Genomic DNA, 19,898 nt, shown 5'->3' with positions numbered 1-19,898 from the left:
ATTGTTCTAATTCAGAATTTCTGTTCCAGCCTAAATGCAGGATTCATCTATATAAACTGTTAACGAAGGAATCTGGTGATAACAAGATTCGGGGAGGGTTGCTGGAATTAGTGGTGGTTGATAACGGTGGACGATGGAGTATGGATGGTGGTTTTAGGTTGGCTGAGATCGTTCGGGGAATCAGGGTTTCTCACAAGATTGAAGGAGTATTCGTTCTTGTAAGGGTTGTGACTTATCCCCAAACGATGTGCCTACGTACCCTATTTATTGGGATCAGGCCAAACGTAGTTCTAGTTCTTAGGGAACAAGTAACCTAATCAGAATAGGTTTCTCATTCCTTGGTTCCAGCGATGGTCCGTCGCCTTAGATCAGTCGGATATGGCTTCTAGAGCCCAGCCTCCTCCAAGGAGCATGGTACTAAGTGGGCTGACCAGCTCTAACCCACGTGGACCTCCTCAGACTCTGCTGCATGGGATAGCCCTCCGTCCTCTCTTAGGGCGAGGCTGATGGTGGGCCTGAGCCCAAGATAATAATATTAATAACAAGACCAAAGGACCAGGTCTAATCAACCCTTTCCACTTCGAGCGAGGAAGAAGCCTACTGGGCGAGGATCCAATCACTGAGGGCGATGAACCTCGTGGAGACCTGAGCTGCTCTATACTTGGCCGCGGGACTTGACCCAAACCAAAGGGCGAGGATGACGTATTGGGCAGGGACTCAGCTAAAGGTCGAGTCTACCTGACACTGGGCCTCATGTCTAGGACCAGGCTGAGGGTGAGGACTCAGCTGGAGGCGAGGTTGACCCCTTAAAATGGATCTTTCTTATTTATAAGGCGAGATTCCAGCCATGAAGGAGTCGATATTTGGGCATAACATCAACTAATGAGCAACCTACATGAGATTTTGGGATCACTTAATATATAAACATGTTCTTATTTTATTCGCATATAAACAAAATATTGTGATAATTAATGCGTAATGAGTTGATCACCCACTAAAAGTCTAAAGGGCACATCAACTTGCTTTATTGTGGCTCTGGCGCCTGGCTGATTCTATGCATATCTATCTAACTTTACCGGAACAATTCTCTTGTCGTTAAACACGTGATAAATGCGTCACTTCCATTTCTAAATATGTGTTTGGTATTTTACACCTCTACTGCATTATTAAATTTTCAGACAAGTCCCCACATTTTGTAACACTGGTCTAGTCAGATTAGAAGAACCTAGTCTGTACTTTAAACTCCTAAACTCCTGGTTAGAGTGTCGGACATAACATATCCGAAAATCGAATTTGCGAATTTTGAAAAATAAAAACATAAAAACAGGATACTATTTTTAGATACGAGTACCGGAACACGATACAATACACTATTAAACAACAAAGCATGTAAAATAGAGCAAGTCAAATAAGAAAAGAAAGAAGAAACTAAAAAGAAGAATATACTTATAAAATAATTTATAAGGTAGAGATCTACTTCGATAATCACTAGTTCCACCGATAAAAGAATCAAAATATTTTCAGACGTCTTTATACTAGTCGACCTTCTACTAATATAAGTAGTACAAAGTATAAATTAATTATATATAATTTAAATATATGTTTTTTAAATAATTTTAAAACAGAATAGCATTTGTTTTCGGGATCATATCAAATTTCCGTGTAGTTAATCATTTTGCTTCTAAAATCAACATATTTTCAGATGTCTATTTATAAAGTTACGGTTAGTCGTCCTTCTACTAATATAAGTTGTGCATATTATAAATTAATTTTAAATAATTTTTAATTTAAATATATGTTTTTTAAATAATTTTAAAACAAAATAACATTTGTTTTCAGGATCATTCTAAATTCCTGTGTAGTTAATTATTTTGCTTCTAGCATCAACATATTTTCAAATGTCTGTTTATAAAGTTACGGCTAGTCGACCTTCTGCTAATCTAAGTCGTGCATGGTATAAATTAATTTTAAATAATTTATAATTTAAATATATGTCTTTTAAATAATTTTAAAACAAAATAATATTTGTTTTCAGGATCATTCTAAATCCCTGTGTAGTTAATCATTTTTAAAACCTTTTATTCTGTATTTAATTATGAGCATTAAGAATGTAACATACACTACAAGAAATTCGACTAAATGTGACCGTAGTGTTGCAGTCGCTTTAATGCTAAAAATGACCGTCCACGGTCATTCGAAGGATAAAAGTGACCGGAAATCTTCAGTCGTTTTTAAGGCCGTCGAAAATAGTAAAACGGTCACAAATAGAACTAAACGTGACCAATAAGAGTCACTATAAGCTAACAAAAAAACAATCAAAACTAATCTAAAATGACCATCTCCGGTCACAAGAAAATGACCATCTCTGGTCACAACTTTTGTGACCATTTGTGGTCAATTCTATCAGATGCAGGTATAACTGCTGCCAGTCACAAGGGGGTATTTAGATGAGACTAAAGTTAGTCGTTTCTGGAAATTAACAATCTGACGAGCTCCAGTCACAAATGTTGTGACCCTATACAGTCAAATTAAGACACTATATAAGACCAAAATCAGTCGTACTGGCAGTCACTTCCAAATGCATATCAACAAATTCTGGTCACAATGAACTACGTCCAATCAAATTTGTAAATGACTGTCTGACTGATTTTGGTCACATATATTCACTCTGAAATGACCAAAACTGGTCAAAATATTATTCTACATCTCCTTCACGGAACTTAAATTATTTGTATAGAATTGCAATAATTTAATAACAACAGAAATAATTTATAGTAACAGAGATATTTGAATACCAAAAGCAAAAGTAGTTCAACATTAAGCCAGAATATTCTTCTAATACATAAAGAGACTAGAGTACTTGGTAAAATTCACATAAGGATTACTAGACTTCACAAAAGCATAACTTCTAATTCCACGTAGGGATAGACTACTAGAAAGTTCACATAAACTAAGGGCTGAGTTGAGTGTTGTTGAAGCTGCCATCTTCATCACTATAATGTCCATCCATGCTTCCTCCATCATCATCCATATTTCCTGCTTCATCATCCATGTTCTGCCCATTCTCATTTCCTTCATCATCTTCCATATCATGTCCATTTTCAGTTCCATCCTCCTGGGTATCCTATATATGAATCAAAATTAAAGGTCATTTTATTCGAGATAAATGAGCAAAAATAATAATCAACAAAAATAAAAAACTTGTGCAAAAATTTGTAAAAACATAGTAGAACTATTAGTCACTCGGTAAATAATATCTCTTCCTTAGCTCTTTACAACCAAGGCTTTAAACAGTTGAAACTGTACCATATTGAAATAATATATATCACATATAAATATGAAAGCTCAAATCAGTACAATCACAAGATAGTAGTCTTTGGTCCAATAAAAGATTATAGAAGTCAAGTACAATTCAGGAACGCTATACAACTATTTTTTCAATATTTCTCATTTTTTTTCCTAAGACCCAAATATAATATAACTAACTCTGGTTAGTTGTATATTTTCTACTACTGGAACCATCAGAATTAAGACAAACATATTAGCTAACGTGACAATTTGTATGCCATCTGATCATGACAGTAATTTATAGGCACTGGGGTGTGTCAACTGCTACAAAAGCCCAAATTCAATATCCAAAAACGTAGTTCTAAAGATGCTTTTTTCAGTTATACACCAAAAAGAGTTTCACTCTGGTGCAACACAGTTTCCATATTTGACAGACTAAACAAGATCATGCACATCTACTAAACAGACCACAAGAATTATTAACAACAATTCAGAACAAAGCCTGCTACAGGCCTACACAGCTACACCTATTTCCTTCTAGTTTCTGTAATTTAAGATTATAAACAGACCACAAAGTATCATGCCTGGTAGCTCAAACAATCAAAACTTGGATTACAAAATCATAACAAGATTGAGACTATATATAACAAGTTTCAGACATTGGCACACTAGTTTCAGACTTATTAAAATTATGATAAAAACTCTTGATAGACAAGGACACGACAGCAAAATAATATCTCTTCTTTAGCTCTTTGCAACCAAGGCTTTAAACCTGTTGAAACTGTACCATGTTGAAATAATATATATCACACATAAATATACTGGATACAAATCATTAAGCAAATAACTGTCTTTATAGTAACCTTATAACAAGCTACTGGTTGCAAGCTACAGAGCAGTGAATATATCAGAACACAAGTGTTTTCATACTGAAATTACAGATAAATTCCTAAATCCATGCAGCAAAGTTACAAGTGAGCAGACAGTAAACTGCAGATGATATCAGATATGAGATAACAATTTCACTCAAAACTAATCCTAAAAAGAAGTGATTGTAACTTGTAAGTAATGAGAAGCTCTAGCTACACACATGAACATGAAAGCAAATTTGTATACCCAGAAACTTCTCGTGGATAGTCATATATATAAACTTGTGGATCCTTTTATATATTTAAACAAGTCAGGAGAATCATACTGAATATTCATTATTAACTTTAAGCCTCGGTATAGATCAACGTGAGAGGCTAAGAACTTTGGTCATATACTTCCTAAGAGTAAGAAGAATACTGATATTAAGTTAAAGTGTACATGAGCCAGAGCCTGGAGCCGCTAGACTGAATATATATATGTTATTTAATGGGTCTTTAATTACCTCAATGATGACCTTTTTGAATCTCTCGAATTGAGAACAAGCCAAACTTGCTGCAACCTTTATATATTGGTCCCATAATAGCCTCTGCACAGGATCATCCTTGCTTGGATATGCACCATCAGCTAATTTTTTTAACTCATCATCGAGGCGGGATCGTGGGATCTCATTCATCCCATCCATGGCCTGGACCATATCAGTCACCTCATTTAGTGCTCTACCCATCATATCATATGCATGGTTTGGTATACGGGCCGGAGTAGACAAGGTGGTCCATTTGGCTGCCTCCTCAGGCCCTAGAACATCTTGAACAGTCTTGTTTGGGTTCATAAATATCTTTCCTTTGTTCAACTTACGAGCTCGTAGAGAAATTAATATATTTCTCTTTCTGCAGGTGGCAGGAGATGGAGGTGGCTCATCTGGATCAGTTTGAGAAGCAAATTCCTCCGCAGCACGCTCCATTGCCTCCTGCAAGTTATAAAGATAATTCTATTCATGACCTAGGAACAGTAGTGTTGCAGTACAGTATTATTACTAGTTAGAGTCGAGGGAAGTGTTAGCATTTAGCAAGTAAGCAAGGATTCTTTAATTTATGTTCATGTAGTAGCAGCTCTGAGCCTCTGCCCTACTAATTCCTGAGTAAATTAAAGCAGAGATACATGTGACTACGTGAGAGTATAGCTAATCAAACATTCATATTGAATTTTATTAAAGTTCAAATCACGAATACCATAATTTTCTTTGGCACTCAATTAAGCGGTTGGCAGACATTAATATAAAATTAAAACATGATTCTGTATAAACATGCCATTGTAGTTTGAATCATACAAGCTTCTAACCTCCTGTAATTTACTCACTGAATTGATTTGAATTACCTACATTTTAAGATTGATCACTTTTGTTGAGTCTAGCAGCTAAATTAGCACTGTCCGGCTTCGGTTACAGTAAACTTATTCCATTATTCGTGATGATTTTACAGAAAGAAGAAATGCAACAGAAGTACACAAATGATAACCTGACTCGCAGAAAATACAATACAATAACAGAACAGTTGGTAAAATTAATATCCAAAGCAGCATAAACAGTGATGCTATATTCTATTTACATTTTACAACATCTATATTATTTCTCTATTTCTTTACGTTATGATTCTCTATTTCTGCCTCTAATTCTCCTTTATCTCTCTGCTATTCTGTTGTTTCTGCTTAAGTTTGCATCAGTATATACAGAAAAGTACAAAAACACATACAGAACTCAGTCATATGTAGGTGTCTTTATACACTCCACCATCAATCAAAATACAACTGTGACTATGAATATATTTTTTTAACTTAAAATATGCAGGAGGGCTCCGGAACAAACCTTTATTTTCATCAGTTCTGCATGCTTCTTTGTGTAAACAATATTAAACAGCTCCAATTCAGACATAACCTCGCCCGTTTCTAACTCCTTGGCCTATCAAATAAGATACCAAGTTGAGAGAATACAATTCATATAGAAAATAAATCACAGACCATAGAATTTAGATAAGATTTAAATGTGAAAGTGTAATTTTCAGGTGTGACATGTTTATGAGTTTACAGGACTTACAAGGCGTCGTTCTTCAAATGGCTTCGCCCCACTAGCATGCGGGAACTTCAATTTTGTCCGATTCTCCTTGTTGGTCTCTGACATTTTCTTATGCCCTGTTGAATCCCAGTAGTCGCAACAACCCCTCCATGCATCTTCTTCAAGATAATGGGGCTTGAACATAAGTCGGTCTGCCTCCTTTCCATTTTCAAGAGCTTCCTTAACCTGTTCATTAGCATCCCTCTTCCAAATGAACATATTCTGCTTCAAGTTTCTTTTTAAATGCTCTTTAACCACTGCATTTCCTTCTTCCACTGTGTAGTCTTCAGGATAATAGTAGTATCTCTGCGCAAATAAAACAAATATTTATAAAGACACAAATTACATAAGCTGACAAGTAATCAATTTTAAATGTATTGTACATACCCTAAACTTTTTAACACATTTATCTAGAAAGGCATTTCGTTTTCGTCCTCTTTCAAAGGCTGTCTCATATTTCCATTCAGCTCTCATTATTGCTTTCAAGGTCCTTTTGTATTTGGGCTGTTTTATACTGCAAAAATGAAATAAGAAGGTTAATCATACTACCAAAACTGAACATACTGAATATCTCTGATTAGTATATTAACATTAGCTCATAAACAGACTACATTGTTATCACATTTTCCAAGCACTACTTGTATTTAACTCTGGTTAGTTGTATATTTTCTACTACTGGAACCATCAGAATTAAGACAAACATATTAGCTAAGTACTAGGTAGAGATGCCATGTATCATCACAAAGTACTGAGACTTAACTAAATACAATCAAATTAACATCTCAACAACCTCATCAGACCATAAAGTAAATCAAACAGCTATCACGGCCAGGGACAAAGAACTAAACAGAAAATAGTTGTATTGATAAGAAATTAAGAGTTACAGAGATAAAATATATTTCATTAAAACAATTTGTACCAATGCAATAGTTGTTTGACCCCTTGAATCAATCTAAACTCGACAGACAATGCAGTAAACACCAATTATAAGCTTTGTTCCAGAAATAAACAGCTAATGAAAACCCAATTGCCCCACACAACCAGATTCTTGAAAGAGATATTATTACGACCAATAATTACATTTAATTCATTTAAATCAGACCTTGTAATCTATAGATAACAGGTTCCTAATACAAGAATCCAAAATTGAATGTGAACAAAAAAAAATGCAATAACAGGAAAGTAAAGAGTGTTACGTTTTTTCATCAATAAACTCCACCACGCCAAGCTTGGGTTGTCCTTTCTTTGGTGGTTTTTTATAATGTCCATAACACACGCTTCGTGCAGCTCTCCCCTTAGTAGCCTCATCATTCCCCATCTCATCCTCACCTTCCATGTTATCATCATCATCCCCACCCTCTATCGAATCGTCATCCCCACTCTCCATGTCATCATCATCCGAACCCTCCATATCATCATCATCCCAACTCTCGTCTCCGGTGTCAATCTCCTCATCACTCTCATCAAGTTCTTCATTCTCACTCTCATACTCAAAATCGCTATCACTGTCATCATCCTCTTCTACGCTACCCCTTCCCCCATTACCTCTGCCCATTTTGTTTCCCCTAAATCCTTTTCCTATTTCCTTCCCTTTGTTCCCAACTTCTCTTCCTCTAAATCCTTCTCCTCCTACATTACTTTTTTTCACAACCTCGCTTCCCCTAGAACCCTTTCCTGCTGCCATACTTTTCTTCACAACCTCGCTTCCCCTCGAACCCTCCCCCGTTGCCTTACTTTTTTTCACAACCCCGCCTCCCCTAGAACCCTCCCATGTTGCCTTACCTTTTTTCACAACCTTGCTTCCCCTAGAACCCTCCCCTGTTGACTTCATTTTTTTAGCAGCTTCTCTTTCCCTAGAATCTTTCCCTGCTGCCTTCATTTTTTTAGCAGCTTCTCTCTCCCTAGAACCATCCCCTGTTGCCTTTCTCTTACCTTTATCCACAACTTGTCCTACTACTTTTCTCTTACTATTTTCTTCTCCTACCACTCTTCTCTTAACATTTTCTTCTACTGCTTTTCCCTTACCATCTCCTTTGCCTCGATTTCCTTTGCTGTTAAGGTGCGCAAATGCAGCAGGCACCACAGTCTGAAACAAAATGAAACATAAACCCAAATCATATACAAAACCCGAATATAATTTAACACACAAAACCCCAACACATAACCCCAGCACACACAAAACCCAGATCACAAAAACCACAACCACATGCTAATTCAATTAAAATACAAACTCACACAATCCTAAATAAAACCGGAGAAGGAAGGTACCTTTTTGAAAGGACGGTGAAACGTAGCCATCCAAGCTTCCAAGAACAAGCCCTAAAATTTTCGCCTCTTTCTGTGATACACTGATACTATGAGATGAATATTAGGTTATTTGCAAGTTATGCGCCTGATGGAAAGTGTTAGGCGGGATATGATAAAAAAAGTAAGGCGGGATATGAATAATAGCGGGATATTGATAATTTTACATATAAGATATTGATTTACTTTTGAAAAAAAGTAATATTATTTGTTTAATATTTTATGAGAAATTATTATTTAATGTTACATAAGTTTTGGGAATTTTTTTATAATTAGTTTATTACTCAAAAGTTTCAAATAAATTATATTTTCATTTTTAAATTAAAAAAACTTTTTTGTAAATATCACAAAATAAAGAAAAACTCTTGTGTAAATTTTTTAAATTATATATTAAAATCAAATATATTATAAAAGATTTAAATGAAAACAAAATTCCATATATATAATTTAAAATTACATACTCCCTCAATCCCATTTTAAAAATGGGACTGATGTTTGATTTTTTAACACACATTTTAAGGTATAAAAAAATAATATCTATACTTAAAAAAAAATTTAATTTTTATATCAAATAAAATTTTAGATTAAAAAATTTTGAAGTATAGATATTATTGTTGATGTTATTTTTTTAACACTTTAAAATACGTGTAAGAAAGTCAAAAGCAGTTAAAATGTAACGAATGATTATTATACATTATGAGCCTGGGCGCACACGAACTTGTTCATATAAAATATGATATATATTTTGTAAATGATCCTACCCGGATATGAACACTTACATGCACGCATACATTTACATATGATATTATTATTTTTAGTAATAGAATCCTTCTAGGCTCCATGATTCGTATTCAGTTCAAACCCGAATATAATTTCTAAAGACCTTTTACAAGTTTAAACATTTACAAAATATGAGTTATTCAACTAATCAATTATTAGAAGATTTAAAATATCACATATTAAAAATTTTGATCCGTGATATTTTATTATTATAATTATATTTATTTTAGGATAAAATAATTTCATTTATAAAATAATTTTTTTTAATAATTATATTAATTCTCATTGCAACGGGTTATAGTCACAACTAAAACAAATGCGACTGAAACCTATAATCAGTCATTTCGGGGCATTAGTACAACCGCATGCGGTGACAACAACTGCACTTGGTTATGTAATTGCGACCAGAGTCAGTCACATTGTAATATTAGTTGTGACCATTGCTGGTCATTACGGAATACAGTATAATATATTGTCCTAAAAACCCTACGCCCCTTTTCCACTCTTTCTTTATTAGCCCCCTGTTTTAAAATTCTCTCTTCTTTTTTTCTGTTCAAGCTACAGTTCTTTAGCATCCAACAAGGTAATATCTCCTTTGTATCTTGTATTAATTATATCTTGATTAATTTAGTCATCTCATGTTATAAATTTAGGGATGATTATTGAACTATTTCTTGTATTGTAGATGGAATCGGATCAAAATTGGATGCACCGTAGGCTTGATGCAAGAAATAATATATCAGATGAATACAAAGACGGTGTGCGAAAATTTATCGATTTTGCACTCAAGGGAAAAGATTCACAAGGAAATATAAGATGTCCATGTATTGATTGTGGAAATTTGTTTTTTCATCAACCCGAAAGAGTGACTTATCACTTGTATCGATACGGTATCATGGAGTCATATACAACATGGGATTTACATGAGGAAGCAAATAGGTTACGGGGTCAAGTCGGTACAGATTCTACTAATGTCGGTTACAGAGATGATGATGATATGTATGATGCACATGAAATGCTAAGAGATTTTGGGGAGGCACATGGACATTTTGAGAATAATGAAGAGGAACCGAATGCCGCAGCAAAAAAATTTTATGAGATGGTTGAGAATGCTTCCGAGCCACTTTATCCAAATAATGCCAAGATTACAACATTATCATTCATAAACAAGTTGTTGCATTTCAAGAGCAGGCATGGTTGTAGTAATAAGGGGTTTGATGAATTGTTGGGAATCATTGGGTCGGTGTTGCCTATGGACCATAAATTGCCCGCGACATACTACGATGTGAAAAAGATGACAAGTGCACTGAATATGGGATATGAAAAGATTGATGCTTGTGAGAATGATTGCATGTTGTTTTACAAGGAGAACAGTAATAAGATATATTGTGACATATGCAAGACGAGCCGATACAAGCCACAGAAAGACCCAAAGAAGAAAAAGATCTCACGAAAGATATTACGATACTTTCCTCTTACAGCAAGATTACAACGTCTGTTTATGGCTAAGAAGACCGCTGAATGTATGAGATGGCACCACGACAGAGTTATAGTTGAAGGTGAATTGTCGCACCCAGCCGATGGAGATGAATGGAAGCAGTTTGATCGTAGGTTTCCCAATTTCGCAAAGGATATGCGAAATGTCAGACTTGGCCTCTCTAGTGATGGATTTGACCCATTTCGTGATCCACATGCACAAGGCTACACTGTGTGGCCTGTGATAGTTGTTGTTTACAACCTACCACCGTCTATGTGCACAAAAGCTCCATATATGTTTATGCCTCTCCTCATTCCAGGGCCGAATGATCCTACAAAAGATCTTCATGTCTATCTCCGGCCTCTAATTGATGAATTGAAAATATTGTGGAGTACAGGAGTGGAAACATATGATAAGTTATCTTGCACAAATTTTATGATGAAGGCGGCATTGATGTGGACAATAAGTGATTTTCCCGCACTTGGCATGCTTAGTGGATGGTCGACTAAGGGAAAGTTGGCATGTCATGTATGTAGTGGAGAAGTGAAAGGTAAACAACTTAAGCATGGTGGTAAACCTAGTTTTTACGGAACTGCCAGGTATTTCTTGGAACCAAATGATCCATTGAGAAAAAGTACCAAGTTTGGAAGAAGGGAGTCACGTTCAGTAACTGCTCGACATTCAGGATTATTGGCAAAGAATTTTTGTGAGCATATACAATTTCCTCCTCCCGGAAAGACGAGTTGGCGAAAGCCAAGAGGGTATGGTGTTACACATAATTGGACTCATTACTCTCCTTTTTTTGAGCTCCCGTATTGGGAGACGCTTAATCTTCGTCATAGTATTGATGTCATGCATACTGAAAAGAATGTTTTTGATAACATATTCTACACGATGTTAAATGATAAGAATAAGACCAAAGACAATGAAAAATCAAGAAAGGATTGTAAAGAATTAGACATACATCGTGATTTGTGGATACAAGATGATGGGATGATGCCAAGTGCACCATATACGCTTACGAGAGAGCAAGTTCGTAAGTTGTTAAAGTGGATTGAAGAACTGAAACTTCCAGATGGGTTTGTCTCCAATATATCAAGGTGTGTGAATTTTGAGAAAAACACAGTTCAAGGAATGAAATCACACGATTGTCACATTTTTATGCAAAAATTGTTGCCTATTGTATGTCGTGATTTTTTACCGAAGCATGTGGGCGATGTTTTGATTGAGCTGTCCAATTTCTTTCAAGACTTATGTGCTGTAAACTTGAAATCCTCTGATTTGGATAAGATGGAGAAGGACATAGTGAGGATAATATCAAAACTTGAAACTATTTATCCTCCGGGTTTCTTTAATCCAATGGAACATTTGCCATTGCATTTGGCTACTGAATGTAAGTTGGGTGGCCCATCTCATTTTCGATGGATGTATTTTGTTGAAAGGTACTTGCATGGTCTAAAAATGAAAGTTAAAAACAAAGCTCGACCAGAGGGTTCAATGGCAGAACGCTATATTGAGGAAGAAAGTGTACACTTTTGCTCATTGTATTTTGAATCCAAGTTTGAAACAGTGCATAACCAATTGCGTCGTAATGAGGCACCAAAAAAGTCTTGTGATCCCAACTTGTTAGAAGTGTACAGGTATCCAACAAAGCCTCAATTACGTAGTGGACATAGACTCTTGAGTCGTGAAGAAGAGAGGCTTGCTAAATACTATGTACTCATTAATTCACCGGAGGTTGCTAAATATTTACGGTATGATCTTTAAAACCATTATCTATTGTATTTGCTTAGCTCAAATATCTTTGCTTGTATTTAATTTTTGGTAGTTTTGTCTTAATTTTAGGGAATTCCACAAGTTGGTATGCAAACATCATCCAGAATTCAATGATGCAGAAAAAGAGAAATATCAAAAAGAAAAATTCACAAATTGGATGCAAAGAAGGGTACATATATTATATGAGCACACTTATATATCATTCTTTTTTTTTTCATGCATTCATATATATTATATATATGAAGTTGTCCATCATTACTTGATTAGGTTACTGATAACAAAGGAGTCATAAATCCAAAGTTCGAGGATTTACTAAGAGGTCCCATGACCGATGTAGAAACTTATAGAGGGTGTCTTTCAAATGGCTACAAATTTGATTGCGGAAATCTCAACGAACGCACTTCACAAAACTCTGGTGTGCTTGTGATAGGTAATGAATATGATAAATTCTAAATTCTAGAATGCATTAGTTATAGCTTATTTGTATTTAAGATTTGCTAATATCTAATGTAGGATCATCTTACAAAGAAAACTATGGAAACAACTATGGAAGATTGCTCGAAGTTTTAAAACTTCACTATCACAATGGTCATGATGTTATCTTATTCAAATGCCATTGGTTTGATCATACAACACACGTCAGAGTCGATCGAAATCGAATAACTACCGTGGATGTAAGATCAAAACTAAATGCTGAAGATGTTTTTATATTGGCTAGCCAAGCACATCAAGTATGTTATGTACCAAGTATAACAAAGGCGAATTCATCATGGTATACGGTGCTTACAACAAAGAGTCGACAAGTAGATGAAGATGTGACCTACAATGATAATACTACATCCAATGATGCCGCTTTTCAAAATGACACGTCAAATGCTTCATCATCACATGTGAATACCGTAGTTATTCATGATCCTTCTAATTTCTTCATTGACTTACGAAGTTATGAAAATGTTAACTTCACGGAGCACAATAATGACGATCTAAATGATGATGACCATATGAGTGTTGACGAGAGAAGTGATAGTGATGAGTGATGATATTATGTTGCAAATTTTCTACACAATTAGTGTGTATTCGAATTTAAGATTATTGTTTAATTCAAGATTTGATGGATCAAGTTCATTGTTTAATTTGGAAATTTATGTATGCAATTATTGTATGTATTTTATTTTTTCTAAAATCATAAATGTATAAATTTATAGAAATTTATTCAAATACAGGGAGCATCTCTGGTACCTTATGCTGTTGGCCATACTGTCTACTAAAAGCGACCGTATACAGTGGAAATATATGTGACCAGGATCAGTCGCATTTCCAATAGATGTGACCGAAATTGGTTATATATTTCATAAAATGTTTTCAATATTTCCTGCCCAAGGATGAGGATACTAGTACGACTTACTTCAGTCGCGTTAGTAAATGTGACTGGTTCTGGCAGTTCTTATTTTCTAATATTTGAAATTACATATGGCGGGAAATTTCCCGCTGAGTGCGAATAGGATAATGCGACCATGTTTGGTCATTTTTTAAGTGTGACCATGATTAGTCTCAACTGTAGTATGTAAATGTGACAGATTTCAGTTACTTTGCAAAGTGACTATATTTGGTCGTATATGTCAAGACATTTGCGACCACGTTCAGTCAAATATGATTTTGGTATTACGGTTTAGTAAGTTGACTTACAAATGACCGCGCTCGGTAATATTTAGTGACGGTCACTTTTATCCGGTCACATTTAATCATATTTTCTAGTAGTGATATGATATAAAAGTTGTGTGAGATTTCTTATCTTGAACCCCACAATTTGAAACTGTGGCTCTGACCCCTGATTCTATGCACATCTATGTGATTTTATAAGAAGAAGATAATAATCTCATTGTCGTTAAACTGATGATAAATGCCTTACTTGCTGTATTGCCAACTATACAACTTCGACATGAATAATATCAAAAAAATATTTTGCATGTGTTGTATTTGTTTCATAAGTGCATAAACAATAAGCTAGAGAGTTATTTGTATATATATTTAGGATAATGCAGAAGTTTGATCACAGCGAGGGGTCGATGACACATCACCCTTTCTCTAAATTCCGGACCGGTGTAGTTAATCATTTCGTTTCTAGATTTCTAGAATCGTAAAAAAGGTTAAGAAGAATTTGTTTGATATTAGAGTTAAATGCAATGTGTACTTAAAGTATGCCTCTTGTGCAAGGGGTGCACCTAAAGTTTCGATTAAGCAAAATGTGTACCTAAACTATACCTAATGGTGCAATGTGTGTGCTGCCGTGAAGTGTGGCTAACAGACGTTAAGTCTGTTGTTCTCTTCCCTCCATTTTCTCTCTCCATAAAGCACATACTTGCACTCTCAAACACAATACATGCATAGTCATTAGCTCCAACTTCACCAACCCATATCAAGGCCTCATCAAACACTACCTTGCACTTCTGTGATGTAGCTTTTATGTCGCAGAGGGAGTCTCCAAATGCATATATTTTTCCAAAAGGCCGCGTATTCATTTGGCCATGAGCGGAAGAAGATAGTGTGATCAGAATGTTGATGATGGTTATTTTGAAGGGAAAACTCATGATGTGTAAGTTTTGTTAATGAAAGCTCTTGATCAAGTAAATTTGCCTAGAATGCAAGAGATCTGAACACTGTGAACTTGTAGTTCTTTTAAATTCTTGGTACGGTGGACTAATAGGAAATAGGAATGTTTTTAATTTTAAGATCTTTTTCGACAGGCCTGCTAATCACTGTGGGATGCCTGTTCAAAATAAAAATGAGCCTCCGGAAAATATAAAAATTGTATTTTCCATATAAATTTATATTATTATAATAAATAAATAATAAATTATATAAAAGTAATGTTATTATAATTATATAAAAATAATAAAAACAATGATATATTGAATAATCTATTTTTAGTTTTTTTACTTATAAATTATAATAAATAAATAATAAATTATATAAAAGTAATGTTATTATAATTATATAAAAATAATAAAAACAATGATAAATTGAATAATCTATTTTTAGTTTTTTTACAAATAAGTAATATTACATTGTATATGTGATTGTTTACGTTAATTAATATAATTGTTTTTTACAAATATGATTTATAATCTTAGAAATAAGTATCTGTTCTAATATTAATTTATAAACTCTTCTGCACAGCCATGCATGAATCCAGATGGACATTACATTTCCATCCAAGCAAAAATGAAGACCGCAGCTAGGAAAGAGGGAGCAAGTATGTGCTTCACGGAGGGGAAAGAACACAGACTCAACGTCTGTTAGCCACACTTCACAGCAGCACACACGTTACACCATTACGTATAGTTTAGGTACACATATTGCTCAATCGAAACTTTAGGTACATACCTTGCACAAGAGCCATACTTTACGTACACACATTACATTTTACTCTTGAAATTATAAAAAGATTAACTTCGTTCATCTGTTTATCTGTAAAGCCCATAACTATAAAAATCGCCGAATTTTAAATCTAATTAATCATATCACATTTTAATTAAAATATATTTTATTATTTTAATATATTAGATTAATATCATAATCAATCATTTCGATTTTAATCTCTGATTATCTGATTAATCAATAGACGGCAGTTCCACCAATTAAATTTAATTATCACTTCTTACAACACCGATTAAAGGTGTTTGAGATATTGGACAAAGATAAAAGAAAAAAAGTTGCTCATTGTACTTTCTGATATTCATTTTGCAAAATTTATCTAACCCTTTGATGATTCTTAGAACATCTCCAATGGTGTTAGTTATAATCGTTGCCTAAATTGGATCTGTAAGATCATGTAAAATTTGCTGAACCTGTAAGACATTGTACTTCAATAGTATTGACTATATTGGTTGGCTATAATTTAAAAATAATATGTTATTAATATTTAGATTGTTATAAATAGAATATATCAGTTTAACATGGTAATAAATAATATATAATCAGCGGGAAGGAGGAAAATAAATTGCGGGAGATGACGTGAAATTCACTACAGATTTGTAGTGGTTTGACAAATATAGTCAACCATAAAAGGATGGCTATAAATATAGATAAGGGCTTGCTATGATTGTAGTGCTATTTTTTGCGGTCATTGGCTATAATTTTCAAATTTAGTAAGCCACCTAGACTTTTAGCTAAGAGCTCGTTATGGTTGGAGATTGCTCTTAGATTCTTAGATTTATTGATATCCGATACATGTCATAATTCATTTCCCGACCTCCTGTAACCATTTCATTCAAAAATGTGAATTTCATTTTCATTTCGTTTATATCTTAAACCGTTAAAAACATAGATTAACGTATAAAATACTTTTAAAAACTAAAAAAAAATTATTCATTTTTTATAAATTATAATATTCTTATACAATTTATATATTAATTTATTAAAAATATTGAATATGCTCTTAAATAATAAACTATATTAATTTATTAAAATATACAAACAATGTAATATTTTGTCATAATAAACTACATAAGTTTCATATATATATATATATATATATATATATATATATATATATATATATATACATACATCTTGTGCTTATAAGATTATATAATATTAGAAAAATCGAATACCATATGTTATGCCCAAAATCGACATAGGCGTCGACAGTCTTATATTCAGATATGGATTACCAAGGTGGGCCCATCCACCTCTATTTATGAAAATTATCTGCTCTCCACCCCGGTACGAGGATTGGTCCAAACACATCGGGTTTATGATTATTCTGGACTGAGTATCCTGGACTCATCATTCTGTTATACCACCTCATTAGTGAGCCTCCATTACTTAGAAGATTCATGAAGACTTATGGAGAACCACCTAGGGGTCATTATCCCTGGGGGTCATCGTCCCTCGGGGTCATCATACTAGGGATCACTACAAAGATGAACCGTGAGCCTAGGGCCTCACTATCTATGGCCTCATTATTCTTATGGGTCATCATTGATGAAGACTACTAGCCTAGGGGTCATCACCTTAAAGGTCATTCTACAGCTAGGTCCCCAGGGCTCATCATCTCCACTACAAGTTGGTCTCATCTGAGGGGTCACCCGCCTTATTTTACCAAATCTTTTGGGCTCTCGCTAGGGCCACGCCCTCTACTTCGAGTTCCCTCATCCCACAAGAGGATGATCGGGCTCCCTCGCCCCATAGAGGATGATCGGGCTCCCTCGCCTCATAGATGATGATTGGGTACCCTTGCCCCATATGAGGACGATGAAGACATGAAGGCTCATGACAGGTCCAGGTTGGGGCCCATGAGTATACATCTCGAGGTCTCTACCTCCACTCATTGGATCATTATATACTCTTCGACCCGCTCCATGACAGTCTCTTGCCATATGGGCCTAGGCCATTCGAGTATGTGCCTCTCTTGACGGCGGTTTTAACGGTCCTACGAACTTGGGCCCTGATGGACCGGACTAACACTTAACCCGCGCTAAGAAGTTTGGCCCGAAAGAACTTCGTGGTAGCTTGAACCCTTATAAATAGGGTACATAGGTCTCTTGTGGCTCATAACCTGATTCTTGCTGAGAAACGATTGAGAACACTTTCTCTCGAGGATCAAACACAAGATCAGCTACACCATCCATCACTTTCCGTCCCGTGTTCTTCGTGACATTCTTCCTTCAATCACGCAAGTGCCCACATCTGTTGTTAACCAGTTTCTCCCGTTAACACTATATTAATCTTATAGCTTTATATTCTATTATAAGATCAAAATAATATTATAACATTAAATTTAAATCATTCTTGTCTGCTCACTTTCGTTTTTGTACTTCATTCTTTTTCTTAATAATAAATTAATCCATTTTTTCTCACTTCTGTGAGCAATTTGAGTGATTTGTCTTAAAATATATAGTTATTGTTGATCAAGTCGGTATTAAAATGCTATTATATGTACAAATTAAGTGGATTGTAGAAGTAGAATCCAATTCTCCTTTTCTGTTAAGTTTGGCTAGGGACAACTTTGATGATGTTGTAAATAGAGGTGGAATGGCTGCAAATAAAGATGATGTAGTAGGAAGGATTTCAGAGATGATTGGAATGATTGCTGATGTAGAAGCAATTGCAATTCTTAGGATTTTACATGGATTTGTCAAAATCCAAGGGAATTGTGCGTGTATAGGAAGAGTGCAGGCAGTGTAGTGACTTTTCAAGTGCTATTTGTTGATGACATTTTACTCGGTAATGTTATTGAAATGATGTCATCAATCAAGGCAAAGCCGGCTAGTAATGTTTTAATGCGCTGTTCAATAACTAAAAATTATGCCCATAAACCTAGGGAGGGTTAGGGTTTTATGGGCAAGAATGGGAAAATTGTTATTTCATAATTGATATTACAAAGTCTTTATTAGATTAGATAGATATAAAAGATATGTGTTTTGGATTTTGTTTTGGGCTTTGAAAAGAGTGTATTTCGGTTTTTAAAAGAGTTTATGAGGTCTAAAATATATATCCACTATAATAGGTTGAAAAATTTTGGGGGCCCTTTTAATTTGAGATCATGTTCAGATGCTCCACTTGCACACCCTTTTAGCCGGCTATGAGTCAAGGCATGGTTGTTCAAACAATTTGAAATTAAGGACTTAGGTGAAACATGATACATCTTTTGGATCAAAGTAATAAGAAATCACAAGAACAGGATGTTGACTTTATCTCAAGAAACCTACATTGATGAGGTATTAGCTCGTTTTAACATGTAAGAATCCAAGAATGAGGTTACTTACCTTTCAAACACGGAGTTGCTCCATCAAAGAAGCAGTGTCCTACGACAATTAAGGATATAGAGAACATGAAAGCAGTTCCCTATTCTTCAGCGTGTGGAAGCTTAATGTACGTAGTGTTATATATAGTGATGGGCACGGGGGCACTTGGGGGCGGGGAGTGCTATCCCCGATCCCCGAATTCAATACCCCTCCCCGACCCCGCCCGAACCCTAAACGAGGATTATTTTCCTCCCCGATCCCCGCCCCGAACAGGGAACAGGGATCCCCGCGGGGTTTTGGAGAATTTTATTTTTTAATAAAAACATAATAACTTTATAATATATAATGTACTTTTTAATTAAAGAACAAACTACTAACTCCTAATATAATAATAAAATAATATTATCTTATATTTTCAACATAAAATCATATTAAAATTGATTTATAATATAAATAAACGACAACTTAAAATTATAAAATATATTATATTACAATATATTTATAATCAAGAGTGATTGACACTTTGCGCCCCTTATGTTTAGGCGCT

At 34.7% G+C, this 19,898-nt stretch overlaps 2 protein-coding genes across 2 annotated transcripts; one reads left to right on the top strand and one right to left on the bottom strand.

Annotated features, from left to right (window-relative positions):
* Positions 1-2,765: 2,765 nt before the first annotated feature.
* On the bottom strand, positions 2,766-8,680 carry LOC108199049 (uncharacterized). The gene is made up of 7 exons (XM_064082396.1): positions 8,534-8,680; positions 7,462-8,351; positions 6,653-6,779; positions 6,248-6,571; positions 6,020-6,112; positions 4,661-5,125; positions 2,766-3,124 (listed from the first exon to the last, which is right to left on the bottom strand). The coding sequence occupies exons 1-7, from the start codon at positions 8,561-8,563 to the stop codon at positions 2,951-2,953; spliced, it is 2,103 nt and encodes a 700-aa protein (XP_063938466.1). The 5' UTR covers positions 8,564-8,680; the 3' UTR covers positions 2,766-2,950.
* Positions 8,681-10,034: 1,354 nt separating this feature from the next.
* Positions 10,035-13,639, top strand: LOC108212686 (uncharacterized). Its single transcript, XM_017384408.2, has 4 exons — positions 10,035-12,580; positions 12,672-12,771; positions 12,870-13,032; positions 13,116-13,639. The coding sequence occupies exons 1-4, from the start codon at positions 10,035-10,037 to the stop codon at positions 13,637-13,639; spliced, it is 3,333 nt and encodes a 1,110-aa protein (XP_017239897.2).
* The last annotated feature ends 6,259 nt before the right edge of the window (positions 13,640-19,898 follow it).

Source organism: Daucus carota, chromosome 8, assembly GCF_001625215.2.
Source record: "Daucus carota subsp. sativus chromosome 8, DH1 v3.0, whole genome shotgun sequence".
NCBI classification, from domain to species: Eukaryota; Viridiplantae; Streptophyta; class Magnoliopsida; order Apiales; family Apiaceae; genus Daucus; species Daucus carota.
This window is presented reverse-complemented; position numbering and strand designations above follow the sequence as displayed.

Coding starts and splice junctions, on each gene's coding strand:
- LOC108199049 (XM_064082396.1), bottom strand. CDS start 8,563: ATGGCTACGTTTCACCGTCCTTTCAAAAAG. Junction 5,126..6,019: donor CAGAACTGATGAAAATAAAG/GTTTGTTCCGGA, acceptor TATAACTTGCAG/GAGGCAATGGAGCGTGCTGC. Junction 3,125..4,660: donor TCAAAAAGGTCATCATTGAG/GTAATTAAAGAC, acceptor ATTCATATATAG/GATACCCAGGAGGATGGAAC.
- LOC108212686 (XM_017384408.2), top strand. CDS start 10,035: ATGGAATCGGATCAAAATTGGATGCACCGTAGGCTTGATGCAAGAAAT. Junction 12,772..12,869: donor CAAATTGGATGCAAAGAAGG/GTACATATATTA, acceptor TTACTTGATTAG/GTTACTGATAACAAAGGAGT. Junction 13,033..13,115: donor CTCTGGTGTGCTTGTGATAG/GTAATGAATATG, acceptor TATCTAATGTAG/GATCATCTTACAAAGAAAAC.